We start from the raw sequence: 18,416 nt of genomic DNA on the forward strand, positions 1-18,416 counted from the left end.
GTTATTTTAGGTGCTTGTACCAATTACACGCGACGCCACGGAGGCAAAACTAATCAAGATTGTCTTGAATAAGATTAAATTGCATTATCATGTGGTAGGGTTAAGGAATAGAGATACATTATTTTGGTAGCCAGGTACCACAAATTGATATGAAGGGTTAATGTAATATTGCACAAGGATACAATGGCACTAAAACTAATAAATTTTAGTCGCCCAAAAATCATCTTAAAGTAGTGGCTACGGGAGACAACGAAACATATTCGCTTTGGCAATCGACAGTGGGTTCCGGTTACTTTTGCCTTGTTTAATGGCGTAAATAAGAGCTCCAACATAGTAATTAAGACACTGATAATTTAAAAGAAATTCAAGTATGGCCCTGTAAATCCCATCAGGGGAGCAAGATTTTGATAATTATCCTATATGTTACACATATATCTCCGTTGAAATGCAGACAACACTACTTTGGGTACAATCCGGTTACTCCTAAGTGTAAATTGAGTGTATGAGGTTTGTTGCTAAAATTGTGATCGTTAGACGAATCCGGCCGTTCTATCTTGAACTCGTTCAAGTGTAACACGGCAATTATAACAGCGAATTGCTGTTGACGTACGGCAGCATATTCTGAATGTAAAATTGTGTAACAACATAATTTATTTTATTTTCTATGGACGAGTAATGTTTCAAAAACAAAGCAGACGCGTGGGCTGTAATTTCCTGACTAGTAAAAAGGCCGTGAATGGAGGCGCTTGCTGAAAAATGTTGCAGGAATAATGGCGCGCCCACCTTCGTAGTCGAGTTCCGTCAACACACTCGAGACGTCTGGAAGAAAAAAAGAATTGAGTCCTTTATTTGTTCATGACCATTTCTTCCGCAGGAGTGAGATATTACACACGATTTGTAGCTGCTTAATGAGAAAGCTATAAACTGACAGGAACCCGAAGGATTACTTTTATAAACGTTATGATTTACCGACCCCTGTAAAGGCAGATGGCGAAACTTTACTTGACCTTCTCCCACATTCATACGACAAAGTTCTAGCCCTGGTGTCCTTACCACTGGAATGAGTGACGACACGCCCTTTTTCACCCGTTAGTATTTAGCACAGCACGATGGATTAGCCTTTTGATAAAATTTATTTCTGGTCGTGGTATTGCCCTTTTCCGCAGCCTTCTTTACGGTGTTGCGTAGGTTGCTGCGGGTTTTAACTGCTATCCTGCGTCGCCCAGATCCATTTCTTGCCCCCAGATTTTATTCCCGCCCCCGTGGAGCCCCTCCGTTACCCTGTCAATCCCTGCCGCCAGCAGAAGAAATGCGGCGAATGACAGCAACGCGCATATCATTTGACTCAATCAAATATGTGATGCCACGGCTCGTAGCAAACCTGAGTAAAAACGTATGCTTGACATCGTCATTCGGCTAAATTTTATTGTTTTCTGCATGGATTGGTCAATACAGTCGTGGTGAAGCTGATCCACAAGATTGGCTCAGTGTGTATATACGCCAGCCGGCTTTAGTAGTGCATTCAGTATGTTCAAACTGCAGAAAGAACCCACCATCACGGTCAGCTTCTGCCTTCTTACATGGTTCATCTGAAAGGAAATAATATATTGACTTATTTATTATGCGAAGGTTTATTCACGTTTACATTACTGTGGTGTAGTGTGCGGCCTTATGGCACAAGGCAATAGCGAATATTTGAGGTTTGACAAAAAGATGATTCACAAAAGAATTTTTACAGGTACACATATTCTAAAACCGTCATGAGTAGCGTATGCACGCCAGGGTGCTTCAGTATATTCACTGTGGTCTCTAAGTGGAACACCCACCGCCACGGTCGGGTTCATCCCGCTCACTGAGTTCATCTGAAAGAAATAGAACGAATTGATTTATTTTTTATACACTGATTTGTTTACGTTCATGTGTTCTAGTGTTGGATACTAGTCTATAGCTAAAAATAATAGTTAATGAATTCCGGTTTCACAAAAAGATGCATCAGGTTAATAGAGGAAATCTTTCCCCAGATACGCAAATTCAAAAACCCTCCTCCTCAATAGCGTCTATACGCCAGCGTTCTTTAGCATAACCAATATGTTCTGGAAACGAAGGTTAAACACCCACCTTCGCGGTCGGTTTCACCCCTCTCACTTCGTTCATCTGCAATTAAATAAAATATATTGATTTATTTATTTGCATACAAAGTTTTATTTACGTTTACATTACTATATTCTACTGTGGGACACTATGGAAACAGGTAATCGCGAGCGAATTAAGGATTGACAAAACAGACGCTTAGATTCATAAACATCTCTCCTTAGAGCCAGATACGTATCATTAAGACGTGGCTGGCGGGGTCAGAACAGCTACATTTACATTATGTACAAAGAGGTCGTATTCACTGCATGGGAGACAGCAGCTGACCGAGATTCAATTCGTGCCGGGAGCCATACAAATCCCCGAAGGATTCACTGCATAACAGTTGCTTCTTCAACAAGGCTGCCCTGAAACCATCCCGGCGGAAAAAGCGTCGTACCGGCGTTTTTTAGGCTGGACCAGGAGGGCGCCGCCAGTGTCCGGTTTAAGTCTGGCGGCGTGAACAATGTGGGGAGGAGCCTGCGGGTGTAACTGGAGCAAGGTGATCTCGAACGTCACATTGATCGCCAGGCGCAACATATTGTAAGGGCCGTTCTATAGTGGGAATCAGTTTAAATGAAGTATCCACGGGATGACGAGGAAACCAGAGCATCCTGCGCAGGACGATGGCGGTTGTCGTACGCACTCTTGTGGTCAGCTAGGGATTTATTCATGCGCTTGCGGGCGATCTGTGGAGCTACGTCAGCGCGAGCAATGACATCGAGCGCATAGTCTGTGGAGGGAGCAGTGGCAGAATGAAATAACGTATCCAACAGCAATCTTCGTTGCCGCCCGTACAAAAAAAGGGTGTCACTTCGTGACGAGTTGGATGCGAACGTCACATACGGTGAGTTGCATCCCACGTAACGATGGTTCGATGGCTAGTTGTTAGCCTGCGATTCAGTCGGACCATTGGTCTGAGTATGTTAGGCAGTAGTAGGCTGGTGTTTAGGAGCACAAGCGGAGCCGGCGCTCCTCGAGGAGTTGTGCCAAAAAGCACCGACCTCGATTGGTCAGGAGTTGGTGAGGGGTTCCATGGATAATGACGAGGATGTCAGCAGCGTCGGTACCACAACTGATGGGAAGCGCCCTGGTATTGATGGCATAGCCGGTTGCATGATCGGAGGCGACGGCGACGCTTCTGTAAGTGGAAGGAAGAACATGTCCAAGCAAATCGAGGCCGATGTGATAAAACAGTTTGATTGGGACGCCGATGAAAGGCAAGAGACCAGCCGATGCCGCAGTAGGGGTTTTTCGTCGCTGGCAGGGTCCGCATGATGACACGAGGTCGTAATGTTTGACCGATCGGTGCATATTCGGCCTAAAAAGCCGGAGCCGAATGTGGTCGCAGGTTCGTGCATTGCCTAAGTGATTGGCGGTTGGTCTATCTTAAAGTTGGTGAAGGAAAGCCGAGCGTATGTGTTCGGGAGCGACGAGCAGGACCTTGGGAACGTCAGAACGAAGGTTTGAATATAAACAGGCCAAGTGTGAAGCGCCCCGGCGGGCAGAGCTTAGGCGACCAATGATGGACCGCAGGCACCCCGTCGTTGTTCATTCCCGATGTGAAGCAGGGTGGAGGTATAGTAACCACTCTCGACCAGCGGCAAAGCAGCCAGCATCCTGATGCAGCCGGAGAGCCCAGCAGCCTCCCTTTTGAGTCCTCCATGGAGGAAAGCGAGCTAAGCATCTGACACAAAGAGAGAAGGGCCGGTCAAAAAGGTGAACTTCGCGACAGGCACGAGCACGCGGGTTCGATTCCCGGCCGCGGCGGCCGCTTTTCTGATGGAGGCGAAAAGCAAAAACGCGCGTGTGTACGCGATTTCGGCGCACGTGAAAGATCCCCAGGTGGTCAAAATTAATCCGGAGTCCTCCACTACGGCGCGCCCCATCGCCTGCGTTGCGTCGGCGCGTTAAACCCTACAATCAATCAACTTCGCGACAGCCTATACAGCCAGGTACTGCGTTCAGTTTCGTTTTCAGAGGATGAACGATTGGCATAAGCGACCATGCTCACCTAGTGGCTACGCTGGCATTGCGCCGAAACAGCTCCGGCGCCGTGACTGCTATCATCAGCGCGGATCTCGGGGAGAGAGCAACGAAATGGCTTAAGATTGGAGGCGAGTTAACGTTGAAAATGCACGAACTTGATTTGCACTCGTCCGCATAACCTCGGACAAAGCATCAAAAATAGGAGAACAAACTAAGAAAGCTGAGCACTCTTTCGGGGAACTCTGAAGGGTTCCCCGAAAGCTTTGGCCTGCCGTCAGTTTTTTTGGATATTGAGTCTCAAGATGCGTGCGTTAACAAGGTGACCAAGAATGTTGATTTGCTTAAGTCCGAAACGGCATTTGGAAGAATTCCACTATACGTTCCACCGTTTTGCCGTGTCTCGCGAATGAACTGGTAAGTCCCCCAGGGTGACGTCGCCGCTGTGTTTGGAAGATTGGTGAAGTTGTGCACGATGCAGCGGCATTGAGCTTCTCGAAGCGCCGGAACTCCGCAATGACGTCGTCAGCTGTCAAGAAATCCTTAAAGATACGCAATTGAAAGGCGTCGTCGCAGTACCTTTCAAGATGCGGCCGATATTGTCTCACCCGGACATCGTGCGGTCGACCTTGTGCAGAGGGACGAAGAGCACGTCCTCGATGTAAGCCAAGGAAGGCGTTGTGGCCGTCTTGGCACATTTCAAAGGCTCTTTCTTGGCGGCGAGATAGCGACCAATGGGCTCACCAAACGAGGTCTAACTTTTCCTAGCAGGTCTCCCAGGTGGATGGTCGTGCTTGCGGGTTTGAAAACAGAGGCGCGTTGTTTCCTTCAGGTCGAAAATAGTGTTGGCTAGCATGAGCGTGAGATCACACTGATTAAGACTGCTCACACGCTCATTCAAACGAGCTTGTCCACATCGACGCCGTCAGTTCCAGTGAAACTCTGTCACCTCACGTGATTGCCGTTGCACTACCACCACAATGAAACAAAATTGAAGGGTATTTAGTTAAAAGAGGTAGTATGCACTGCAGGAGAGGCATCAGCTGACAGGTCCAGTTCGTGCTGGGTGCAGACCGATTGTCGCCTTCGTCTTCCTCCCAGCCCGACCACATACACCGCACGAAGCCGCTGCTTTGCAGCTGCTTCTTCACCAAGAAGGCTGCCCCGTGCCAATATTCTAAAATTTCGCTTCAGTAGCGCACATAAAATAAGATAGCGCGTTCTAGTATAATAGGCCTAAATATTTTCTGTGAATGGAAGTGGAACACCTACCTTTGCAGTCGGTATCGGACCGCTCACTCGGTTCGTCTGAAAGGAAATAACATACGGGTGTATTCCTTTGTTTATAAACTGGTTTATTCACGTTTACATTTACTGTTTGGGACTCCCGTTTCACTATAATATACCTTTAATTCATAGGAGAGACCTCCCCTGGATGCACGTATTCTAAAACGCTCTTTTTCAGTAGCGTATATACGCCAGCGTGTATCAGGGTATTCAACGTAGTCTCTAAAATGAAATGGAACACCCACCTTCGCAGTCGGTTTCCAACCTCTCACCCTGTTCATCTGAAAGGAAATACACGTTATTTATTTGTATACACTGGTTTATTTTACGGTGTCTAACCGAAAAAAAAAATACCGGTTCAGCTACAGTTCGGATTCAGATGAATTCATTTCGTTCCAGCTCAGTTCTGGTTTAACTTAATCACGTACCGAACCGGTTCGCGAACCGGTTCGAAAAGTTGAATTATTGGCGAAGTGTGAAAAATTATTTGCAGTTTAAAGCGACCAATACACAAAACAGGTTTCCGTTTTACGGAAAACAAACGAAGTAGGGACTATTCACCAGCCACTTTCTCGTCCAGTCCTTATGCCGTCCTAGGGACTATTTTACGCGACTGGCGGCCCCAGAAGAAAGCCACCGCTAAGAGACATGACAGAGTTATTGTGGCCTCTTGTACCGTTCGATAATGTTATTTAAATACTAGTTCAAATACCCAAAACTCTGTTTTTAATATTTCCCCTTGTTTTTCGATGTTTCATTTTTTATGGTGAAAACAACGTCTGTGAGGCCATAATAGAGCTGAGCGAGTAATCAAAGGACAGTTCTTTAAACTAACACAAGGTTGTGATTTGTGTTCGTGGTCCCTGGTCATAGTCATGGTTCCGTGCATTGAAAACAACGCGCTCCATCTAGGAATGCTGCATGGCAATGCATGGGACTAGAGGTCCAGACAGGCGTTAAATAGAAGCCCTTTTCTCTCTCGCCTTGGCAGTAGATGCATCCCTTATCTGTCAAAAAATTGCATTGGGGTAAATAAAAATCGTACGTTTTTCTTATGAACACTGCGTCATAACTGTCGCCAAGGGTAACTATACAAGTTCTGTAAGGCCACTCAACCCAATTTCGCGTATTAAGCAAGCTGCCTTGTTGAAAACAGTGAAACGCTTGTGTTGTCACCTCGTTTTCGTTTAAAATTTTACAATTTTAAAAATACTCTCTGCCAGGGAGTAAGCCCATGCTGCGTGCGAACTGTGCTGGGAAAATAATTAACTGAAGACTAATTTCTGCCAAATACAGTTGTTCGTAGTCGTGCTTTTGAGCGATGAGATGCTATGGATAAAACAAATCGCAACAGAGAAATGCGGCAGACATATCTGGAACTTGCTCAAGCGCAGCACAGAGGTTGGACATTTGAGGGTCCTAGACAGCGCAGGCAACGGAAAGGGGTCACCCACCTTTGCAGTCGGTTTCTTCGCTCTCACTGCGTTCATCTGTAAGGAAATAAAATATATTTGTTCGCGCCTTGGTTACGAGGATGCAGGGTTGAACGATGGCGGGTACGAATGTTTAGCTCCTTTCCTTTGGGTGGGACGGATCCGACAATGTGAATGCTCGTTATGCGCCTGTGAGAGTGTGAGGTGTCCATCTGCATGTGCAGAATTGTTTGCAGTGACGAGCATAGCGGATTATCGTTCCTGCATTAACGCTAGCAAGGGGCGGCCCAACCACCTCTGCTAAGAAAGATTCCGAAAGATTTAACGCGTCAAAAGCTCCAATATTGGAACTCTTGACTCGTTGGATCTCTTGACGTGGCTAACGTGAGTCAAAAGGTCCAACGAGTAAAGAGGTCCAAGCTGTAACAAATCACCTCAAATAAAAGAACCACGAACAGACAGAACCAAGAACCAATAACTTATGTTGTCACGCTGCCAAAGACGACGAAGTTGTCTGCGAGAAAAACAAGTCAATTGGAGCGAACTTGTGCTCCCCTAACAACTCAAAGAATACACAGGTGGCGAAGAAACTCTCAACAAAGTGACTTGCGCAGGCGAGCGTCGGCGAGTCGAATGCCGCGGCGTCTGCTCTGCGGGAATTTATCTTTGGGTGCGAGTGTTTCTCGAACCGTCGATTTCATCCAGAACACTGTAGATCAAAGCAGATTATTCGACGCTGTTGACGTTAGTTAGAAACGCTCTCCCTATCAAAAGAGATAGTACGTGCGGCATAAAAATAAAGAATGGAACACGGGCTTCACTTGGCCCACCGATAACACAGATAACACAGCCCGGTGCAGCCGGTCGGCAAAAACAAAACAAACAAACCCAATGCATGGCTCGCGGCAATATACATATATAAGTTGTGCATATGCATAAGTTTTTTCTTTTCCCTTTTGTCATTCCCCTGGTCATCGATTGATACCTGTAACTGTGCCTAACTCTTTGAGTGAATATTTTTCCTTACACTTTTCTCATGTTAAATAACTAACATAACCCTTAAACCGCACCTGCTTGACAGGATGTACTTGACAGGATGTGTCTGCGTTGTCGCACATACTAGGCGGAGAATTAATTATTTGACTTTACAGGGACGAAGGAGCGCGAATTCTGCTATACGCGCTGAAAGAAGATTAATTAGGTTTGGAGACCATAGCATTCGGCAACCTTTTCGATGGGCCCCGATCGGTAGTTACTATTTCAAAAAAGAATATCAGTAGAACACACGAGATCTTAGGACTGACCAACTTACCCAAGGAAATATTTGCGATTACGAATGCTGAGTTACATTAAAGGGGAAGCTAAAAGTGAGGTGCTGAGGTACACTTCCCTAGAATTGGTATAAAATGTGTCCTATACTCGGGTGCAACTTTGAAACGACAACGGAAGAGCCTCATCACCGGAGCCAGCTATTCCTCCGCGCGACGCAAAAAGCGCATTACTGCGAGTATTTCGACCGTTACGAGACGTTTCCGTGACTTTTCGGACTTTACTGCACCGACGACAAACCAACTAAGTGAGAAAAGAAGACGATGTCACACACTAAGCGTTATCTCCTTCCAAACATGCGCGAGTGTCGACATCGCGGGCCCGTCGATTTAGCGGAGCGATACACTACATGTACTATTGCTACTTTTAACTTGCTACCGAGTAAATAACACAGACTGGAACACCATACTAAATTCAAAAAGTCCAAAATATGTCACTCAAGCAGTCGAGCAGTAATCGTCGTCAAAGGCCATTAATAGCAATATAACTATGCATTGGGGCAAACAGTATGTCTAATTTTCCCCAGTGACCATGCAGTATGTTGTGCAGTATGTTGACCATGTTGTATTGTCCAGAATTATCAAAATAGCAAAAGTGAATAACTGCCATACGCAGACATTATTCGCAATATAAAATCGCATAAATTATAGGACAAGAGTTTGCGTGGACATTTTATTGGCTATAGCCGTTTTATAAAAACAGCTGAAGGGGTTGTTAAGAATGGCTGTGGGGTATTAAACGGAGGGAAAAAAATGTGCTGAAATTCGAAGAATTGTGACTAATACGTAGAATACGTATGCCCCTTCTCTAGAGTGCGAGTTCTTCAGTCTGTGAGTAGCCAAATGCGTTGGGTTATTTTATTGTTTCTAAGTTTATTTTGTTTATTTTCGCCAATTATTTGTAGCAATATACCGGTTAACTGCCTTCACTTCGCCAATTATGTATTTTCCCCAGATGCAAGGCGTACCGCAGTGTTAGTCTGTTATTATTTTTTATTCACATTTCCAACGTTCTTTCCCAAGCTTTTTAGTTTAGTTTTGACTTAATTTTTTGGAGGACATTTATAATATGCATATTTTTGATTTCAGGAGTTAATTTTTGCGCAATCATTTTTTTGTTTTGTTTTCTTTTTTTCAAAATTCTGTCCGTCCAATTATATCCATTTACTCTATTATAACGATTACAAGGGTTACTTATGCCAAATATTCATTTTTGTGGAAATACAGGGCGTTACACGGCTTGCTAATTTTCGATACTTTTTATTTGCATTGGGAACGGTTTTTTTTTTATTCCGGTCTTTTGTTTAGTCTTCGCTTTTTAGAGGGGATGTATAACGTGCATACTTTTTAATTTCGTCAGGTCATTTTCGTAAAGTTTTCTATTTTCCTATTTTTCCTTTTTGGTTTTTCAAAATTTTATTCACCAATTTTCTCCGTTTACGCTACTATACCGATTAAATGTGTTATTTCCGCCAATTTTGCATTTTCTGCGAATGCAGGGCGTTACACGGTAATGGCTGTGGGGGTACCCGTCAAAGAATGCAACGCATTAAAAATAAAGCTCGTTGGGCCTCTTGACGCGTTGTACCTCGACACAAATTGGACCTGTTGACTCGTTGCACTTGTTGACTCGTTTGACCTTTGACTCATTGACTCGTTTGACCTTTGACTCGTGTGACATTTGACTCGTTGGACCTCTTGACCAGAAGCGCTAAGGAGCGGCCGAATGACCCATGTGGGCACTTCCGCCCCTATTTACTTTGCCACTAGTGAGCGTCGCGGTGACTTTCAAGGGACCATGCAGACAAAACACAAGTTTGGTTCATTCGAAATATTGCCTCGTTAAAATTATACTGAGACAAATTGTAACGTAGACATCGCTCAAATACGCTTTATAATTAGGAAAAAAGGGAACGGCCATGCGATCCACTAGCTCATTTCCCGCACTAGAACCTACGACGTAATATGCACAGCTGTGCGATTGGCTGAAGCCGGCAAAAGCAAACGCAAGTTAGGTAGGGCTTATAAGATTGCAAAACAAGCTATTACCGCCTGAATGTAATGCATATTTATTTTATAGCAGTGAGAATGGTAGGGTTAAACAACGGAAGTTACGAAAGTAAACGTAAAAATGGAAGTACCAGTGCGCACTTCTGTTGGTATACTGCGCGCGCTGTGCTTGTTATAACTGCACAGCAGTGCGGCGCTAGGGGTTGTCTCATACGACAGTCGCCGAATGGCGTAAGCGACATTGTCTTACCTGACCCTGTTTGTCGAGCGTACCACATGTTTCACGAAACGATTACTACCTACCGTAGCAAAAACAAGCCAGGTGAAAATACGGTCAGAAACAAATCAAAAGCAGGCAGTGGTCCTGCGCAATATGGTGACGCCATCTTGGAGGGCTAACAGCAATAATGGCGTTCGGCTTTATGCTGCAGAGTAAAAAGCGCACCAATGTTCGCTTGAAGACCTGTCCTTGTTACGTCATCTCAGACGTCACGAAACACGATTAGGCGGGAGGATCATTTTAGCTTAAACTGATTTTTTTCTCAGTGAATAAAGCATCATTTGCCACCGGACAAGCGCTTGAGGTTATAAAACACCGCACATTTCGAATAAAACAAATTTGTATTTTGTCTGCATGGCCCCTTTAAGAGAATAGTCCTGACACGGAGCTAATTATTGCGCGTCGTGACGTCGGTGGGTAGCACGTCGTCCTTCGGTTACTGGGAAAACGGTCGTAATGATAATTGCTGTGATGCGACGTGACTTTCTCAAAGGCAGATATGCATCACACTCGAAAACCCTGCTCTTCAGACTCGAGTAAACGCAAGCGTGCTCAGTATATTCACTATGGCCAGTGAACGGAAAGGGAGCACCCACCTTCGCAGTCAGTTTCTCCAGTTTCACCTGGTTCATCTGAAAGGAGATAAAATACAATATTGATTTATTGCTTTATTTGCTTGTACACTGGTTTATTTGTGTTTACATTCCAGTATGCTAGTATGGGACACTATGGCAAAATGTAATCGGGAACGGATTCAGGTTTCACAAAAAGGATGCCATAGATTCATCGAGGAGGCATTTTCCTAGATAAGCATCATATACAATACCCTTCTCAGTAGCGCATACACCCAAGGCGTAACAGATTTATTAGAAACTCGTGAAGCAGCGTCACTTTTCAATAACCTTCTCTGTAAAGAACAAAGTCTTTCCAACAACAACAAAAAAATACGAGCTGTCAGGAGGGGTGTTTTTAACTTAAAAAGATACAGCCTTACGAATAAATGGGGAAAACTTAAGCCGCGTAACATTGGCTCATGACATTATTTTTTGCAGTCAGGCCAATCGGAACTCGCAAAGCGTGCTTCAGAAATTGTATTCAGGGAGTTTGGGTTCAGGGCCAAACATCCAGAGGAACCCGCCTCGAAGGTAAGGGACGGGACACTTGAACAATTAAGTGAACTGAGTACTATCGGAGTGATCTAATTATCCCCCCCCCCCCCCCCCCAAGAAAAGGTAAGTACAAGCAGAGTCCTTCAATGGTACAAGTCTTTTTTTTCCACATCCCGTGCCAAACCTCGAGATGGGCTCACAGCAAGGATATATTTTTCTCCTTCGGACCGGCCGTCTAGCCACGCAAAACCTGCCGGCGGGACTCATGCAGCCCACGGGCCACATGTGAAACCCTGCTCTATCGTAAGCACGAAATTTAAAAAAAAATATCGACTTTTTTTCCCTTATTTTAAAAAAATTTTCTTGACTAGCAAAAATTCCAGTGGACAGGAGGTGCTCGCAGCAAATATAGCAGGAATAGTGGGCAGCTTACCAACACAGTTCACTTGTAGCATGTCCGCTGTCACATCTGAAAGAGAAAAAAACATTGATTTATTCGTTCACGACAATAACCTGCGGCTCCACGAAGGCATCATAAGATTCGAAGGTTCTGTGATTACGGGTAGACGACATCAGTATCCGTTAGAGATAAAAAAAAAACCATGCGAACTACGTCGGGTATTGACTGTATACTCGAAATAAGAAATAGACACGAAATTAGGAAAGCAAGGTTTGCAGCTTTTGTCGTGTCTCTATTAATGTAAGTATCTAAAAAAATTAGTATCCTCCGCAATGAACCTGTTCCGACCAAAACTGGTCGTAACTGAATGTACCTGCGGGGAATAGACGTATGTATGGGGTATTCTAAGGCGTGCAGTTATTTAGTCGTGCGAGTATTGATACAAAGGTTGAAACATCAGATGACTACCCATGCATAGGGTACCGCGCGCAATATTGCTGACATAAAACAGTGGTCCTAGACAGATCCTTCCGACAGAGAGGGTGTGACTCGTGACCAATTCGGATTGACAGCGATTTAGATAGAAACCTAAGCGTGTGGCCTTACTGATAATTTCACATCCGAGGGTGAAAAAGACGTTGAGACGGTTCAAACAGCGTGGAGGTAGAAAAAATGTTATTGCGCATATCTTAACCCCCCCCCCCCTCCTACCCACACACACACACACACAAAAAAAAAAACGTTAGTGCGAAGGGTTTGCTGACGGACTTGTTGGTGCATTTCTACTTCGAAGAAAAACAGCGCTACAGACGGGGACAAAATCGGGACAAATAATGAACGTGAAATCCTGGATCGCAAAGGCATCAGCAGCGGCGGATGTTGACGCTGGCGTGCTATGGGATTGCGGCCGGAGAGGGTGAATAAAAGATTCCGTTTTTGCTCAGCATTCTATCGCACAGCGATCCGCGCCCTGCGCGAGCCATGTAAGTGAATTACGGGACGTCGCGGGTCGTCGTGATGACAGAGAGACCCCGTTTTCGCCCGGAAATGCACAACGAGGCTGTGTCGCACGCACACCCAAAATCCCGTTTCCCTTGCTCTGAGCTTCAACAGGCGTTTCAAAACTGCCGCGACACGAAGAAAAGAGTCGTTTTGCGGTGATGACGCAGGCGCGGCGGATGTGTGGAGGCGCGCACGAAGCTTTCGGGCCGATCAAGAACTCCCAGGCTGTCATATCCGCGAAAGCGAATATATGCAACCGGGACCTGCGATTCCATTTTTCGGGGAACCACGTTCTCCGGCCATCAATCGTGGAGGCATTTGGAACAAACACCGCTGCCGTCGAGAGCGTTGGGACTGCAGGTGGAAGAGGCGGGGCACCCCGTCGGGGATATGCACAGATGGTAGAAAAAACATTTGATCTCTGTCGTCTTTGGATCCCATCATTGTGAAAACCAACCAACCAACCTGCATGTAGCCATGATGCCCGACGAATTGTTGAGATACTGTCGGTATTAAAAGAAACTGAAAAAAAAAGAACCGAAAAGGCAACCCTGCATGTTGTTCCTGCTCCGCAGCATCTAAATTACAAATATGGCAGATGCATGGTTTACGCGCAGCGATTTCACTGTGCTCAATGATTTAGAGGATTTCCACAGGAGTGGTTGGTGGAGATCTGCAAGATAAGGAAAGTTCTAAACAATGCTTTTGGGGACCTAAAGGCGCCAGCAAAGCGATGAAAACGTTCAGGGCCTTTCATAGAACTGCGAATTGGACAGTATTCTTCCTGATGAGCTTTTTTTTTTTCAGAATCATGTGGTTTACACATGAATCACTATATAATGCTTACCTCGAATGCGTTGCTATATTAGGGTTCATGGTTCGCAGGAATTTTTTTCGCATACAGGGTACGCCTTCCTCCTCATGCATCCCGAATTGCTATCTGGGCTGAAGCTCGTTGGGAGCGACGAATAGCGGCAGGGAAGGGGGGGTCTATAACACGCTGCCGCAACCAAAGTTCACGCCTCGCAGGAATTTGCGCACAGCTTCTCAAACCTCCACGAGGACAAAATGAAGACTCCTCATGTTCTCCCCTTTCCCCCTCACTCTACACATTATGAATGCGATATGGGAGTATGTTTAATTGAAATTATCCCGCTTTAGCAGTGATAACGCGACACTCAACTATTGAAATTCACGACTGACTTGCACTTAACCATGGATAATAATCTACAAAGCGATTGAATTTTTTAGACTACTCTAAGGCTTTTTGACCGCGTCGCCCACTGCCGCCTCATCTCTAAATTATCGTCCCGTTAATTAGGTTCCGTTACACTATCGTGGCTCCATAACTTCTTATCCTTACGCCAGCAATTTACAATAGTCAATAGCTTCAGTTCCCCCTTCACTGACGTCACATCGGGCGTCCCTCAAAGTAGTGTTTTTGGCACTTCACTTTTTTAATTTACATTAATGACTTGCCTACTAATATCTCGTCTTCCATGCGGCTTTTTGCAGACGATTGCATTATATATCGTCTCATAAGCACTCCTCATGATCATATCGCCCTTAAAACTGACCTAAACCTAATTAATTGGTGTAAAACCTGGCAGATGACCCTTAACTTATGGAAAGTGTAAAATTTCTTTCTCTCGCAAGCGAAATAATTTTAACCTCACAATACCACTGACTTGAAAAGGGCAACGTCACGCAAATACCTAGGGGTACACTTAACACTCAACTTGTCATGGTCGTCTCATAACCACAGACTGTGCCAAAGCACCGAAATCATTACGTTACCTACGCCGGAACTTGCGTAACGCACCTATTGACATCCGTAAAATAGCGTATTCAACTTTCGTTCGTCCACAGTTAGAGTTTGCTTCATCTGTATGGTCACCACATCAAGCTTATTCAATACGAACAATAGGATTCAGCTATTCAGCTATTAGAAACTTGCCGCTCAATAGCTCTTCTCTGTCTTCTGCACAAATACACAAATTCAGCTACGTTATCCCCATTGCCTCTGGAAGCACATATACGCATGTCAGCACGGCTTCATAATCAATTCAGTTTCAAGCGAATATTTGGTAAAACACGTTCCTTAAACAATCTGCCCTGCCACGTGCCATTTCATTGTGGAATGATCTTAGAAAAGCCATCGCTTGCTTATCGAACCGGGATGCATTTCATTAGTGGCTCAAAAGCCATTTTGCTTGAAAGCTTATTCACTGATCGTAATCTTCTTTTAATATTGTAACGCTTTCTTTTCTTTGTTTAAAATTGACATTGTAGACTAAAATTGTTTAATGATGTCATATAATATGTTTTATGCCATTCCGTATTGCTTCTGTTTTACCTTTCTACCCACCCTGATACCAAGATGTTCACAATACCCTGCATTACCAAATTCATGATGCTTCGTTGTCTTCATTCTTTGGCCCAATGAAATTCTAATGTACAGCGCTGTGTATCTGTTTTTTATTTTGTTCCCCCTCGCGCAACAAACTTCGGCGCCTGAAAATAAATAAATAAATAAATAAATAAATAAATAAATAAATAAATAAATAAATAAATAAATAAATAAATAAATAAATAAATAAATAAATAAATAAATAAATAAATAAATAAATAAATAAATAAATAAATAAATAAATAAATAAATAAATAAATAAATAAATAAATAAATAAATAAATAAATAAATAAATAAATAAATAAATAAATAAATAAATAAATCTTAGACTTTCGAGCGGAATCTTGTAGTGCTTGCTTTTTTTGTGTCGCCAATCTTCCACACCATTTTTAACGGGTAGTTTTAATGTCCTATCGTAAGAACGTTTAAGACAAACTTGACAATAACTTAACTCATTAGATGAACAATCACGACAGAAATAAGAGAAAATATACACCCACAGGAAACACGCGTTCACTTATTGGAACGGAAATCGGAATGCACCTAAAATAACATCTTTTTGTGTCAGCAGCATCTAGTCAAAATTTAACGGATTTGTATCCTATGAAGCAACGTGGAGCTGTGGAAAGAAGACAGTTTTGAACCCTGTGAAGGCGTGAATACGTACTTTTTTCTAGCCCTTTAACAGAAAAAGTGAGAAGTGTATGTTTCGATCTTCTCGTGCTGGTAGGTCATATTTGTAAGTAGCCCTCGGAAAGAAGCCGGTCTCGAAGACCAAATTATACAGAGCGGCTCGAAGCTGGGAGATCAATGGCGTATGCTTACTGAACAGCTCTCCGCAATCAAGGGTATGGATAACACCTGTACGCGTGCAACACTGCAGGCGGCGGCAGTCTTTTTAACTGTCCTTATGAGCTTGTTCTCACTTGCAAGCCCAGTGGCTGCTCTGCAGATAAGGCGCTACAGCCGACATTTAGGGATAATCAAATATTCCCGAAAAGGAAAGAATCTAGCGGGCAGTGCTCAGGAAGGAAGCTCACGTTCGTCTGCGTTGTGGCTACCACTGTAGCTTCCACCGGTGTTGCCGCTGTGATTGAAGCTGCCGTGCTGGTAGGTACTTTTGTAACTAGTTTCGTAGTGACCACCGCTGTAAGCACTTCTGTAGGTGCCACGGTAGCCTGCGCTGTAGAGGACCGGCTTCGGTGCCGTCTGTGCCGTCCCATCTGTAAGCAAGCAAGATAATGAGCCATAAATAACCTAACCACATAAAGAAGATGTACGGCGGCTAACGAGCTGTAGCTCCACTTCGGCCATGACTCCTGCGAGGGGAGCTATAGCAGAAGGCTCCGCTTTAATTTAGATCAGTTTGCGTTTTTGAGCGTATGACGGAACGTTTGTTATACACGGATACTTTTGTACAGCCCCAACGGTTGGGGATTCAACATTTGAGCACGTGCATTCCAGCCCTCTTGGATTCGTCGCAAAGGCTGCGCCGCCAGTTCGCACTTTGCTGAACCATGGCTAGCTATATGAAGATCAACTCTATCGGCCGTGAGCCTGCTTCTTGGCTTTCCTTTCCCGAATCCATAGAAAATATCGTGGCGCGTCATTGTGTAATTTTGCTAAAGGCAAAAATAGCACAAGCTCAAGGCTCTTGCGTCATACCTTTATGTGATGCTTGATTTGCTTGTTCAGTCTCAATAATTAACCTCGAGCACAGTGCGCAGCTGCCTGAAATTTACTGTTTGCTAAGAACACCTTCTTGTGCGCCGTGGTCGGAAGCAGGGCATGGAGTTCGAACAAAATTTTGTAGTTCTGCTAAATTCTATTGACGATTTCGACCGGTTCAGAAGTGGTTAATGTGAACTACTGACTAATACTGCCAAAATTGATCATATTTAAACTGGGAAACAGCGCTTTAAACGAGGACAGCGAAGAAGAAGACACAGACACTAGCGCTGTCTGTCTAGTGTCTGTATCTTCTTCGCTGTCCTCGTTTAAAGCGCTGTTTCCCAGTTTAAATATGAACCAACTAGCCCAAACCCAAACTTTAGCAAAATTGATCAAATTGATTAACTGCTCAATTAAATCACTGCTGCACCACGCAAGGTTGAATCAGAGTGTAGCTTGAACTGCCCCTCCCCCCCCCCCCTTCCCCGTTTGTTTGCTTCCTTGAACACTTATCCCATCTTTAAGATGTAGCGCCACTTGTTCATGAAGGCATGCGCAAACACCTTGATGAGTTTACCGCAAGTATCGGAATTACGCCGTTGCTGACATGTTGACTGCCTGTCATTCTGAGAAACACTGCCCCCCCCCCCCCCTCTCCCAGATTTCTACTGTTTCCCATTTTGTCTGGGATGATATTTCTCATTAAAAAGTTATTAACCGAAGAGGACGCTGATACAAACCTTTATTCTTTGCATTAATCATAACAATTTGAATGGCCTGCTGTGATTCATACGAGGATAATCTGAATGCCTTGCTCTGATCGGTACAAGGATAAGGTACGATATTTACGTGTGTTCGTGCTGGGAGACGTCGCGCTCACTGAATCACTTCAGTTTACTCACCAAGTAAACACAACTCTTAGGACACAGCTCTACACTCCATTATAGGATAAATCGCAATTTCGGAGCAGGTGGACATTGCTCCGGCCATCGCCTAGCAGCCGATTACATCGCGACTGACTCTTCCGGGCATACGTTGGTGGTCTGAATTTTCCTGAACTCCCGTGGTTTCATTTCGTGCTCAGCACCACCCGTCAACATGAAGGGAAGTGGATTATCAGCATAATCTCTACTCCATACCATACCGAGTCTGAAGTATAAGGAGTAATGACCGAGCGCACCCCTCGGTAGGTGAACAAGCTGACGCCCGTGCCATGGTTCTAGGGGACAAGAGTCAGAAGAGCAATCGGACAAGAACATCAACGTACAATCTGGAGCAACGGCGCACTATACAAGCACCTCATCATACGCTCCAGACACACCTAACTTACGTCATCCAGACTCACACTTGCTCTACCGCCGCTCTACCC

The 18,416-nt window shown here is 44.5% G+C and overlaps 1 protein-coding gene across 1 annotated transcript; it reads right to left on the reverse strand.

The window, feature by feature from the left end:
- Nucleotides 1-699: 699 nt before the first annotated feature.
- Nucleotides 700-17,268, reverse strand: LOC144156088 (uncharacterized). The gene is made up of 10 exons (XM_077687880.1): nt 16,417-17,268; nt 11,997-12,032; nt 11,051-11,086; nt 6,858-6,893; nt 5,649-5,684; nt 5,389-5,424; nt 2,119-2,154; nt 1,827-1,862; nt 1,554-1,589; nt 700-819 (listed from the first exon to the last, which is right to left on the reverse strand). Exons 2-10 carry the CDS (start codon nt 12,016-12,018, stop codon nt 719-721), a joined length of 375 nt encoding a protein of 124 aa, XP_077544006.1. The 5' UTR covers nt 12,019-12,032; nt 16,417-17,268; the 3' UTR covers nt 700-718.
- Between the last annotated feature and the right edge of the window lie 1,148 nt (nt 17,269-18,416).

The sequence above is a fragment of the Haemaphysalis longicornis genome, unplaced genomic scaffold (assembly GCF_048455015.1).
Source record: "Haemaphysalis longicornis isolate Haplotype H1 unplaced genomic scaffold, Haemaphysalis longicornis Haplotype H1 scaffold_1, whole genome shotgun sequence".
NCBI lineage: Eukaryota > Metazoa > Arthropoda > Arachnida > Ixodida > Ixodidae > Haemaphysalis > Haemaphysalis longicornis.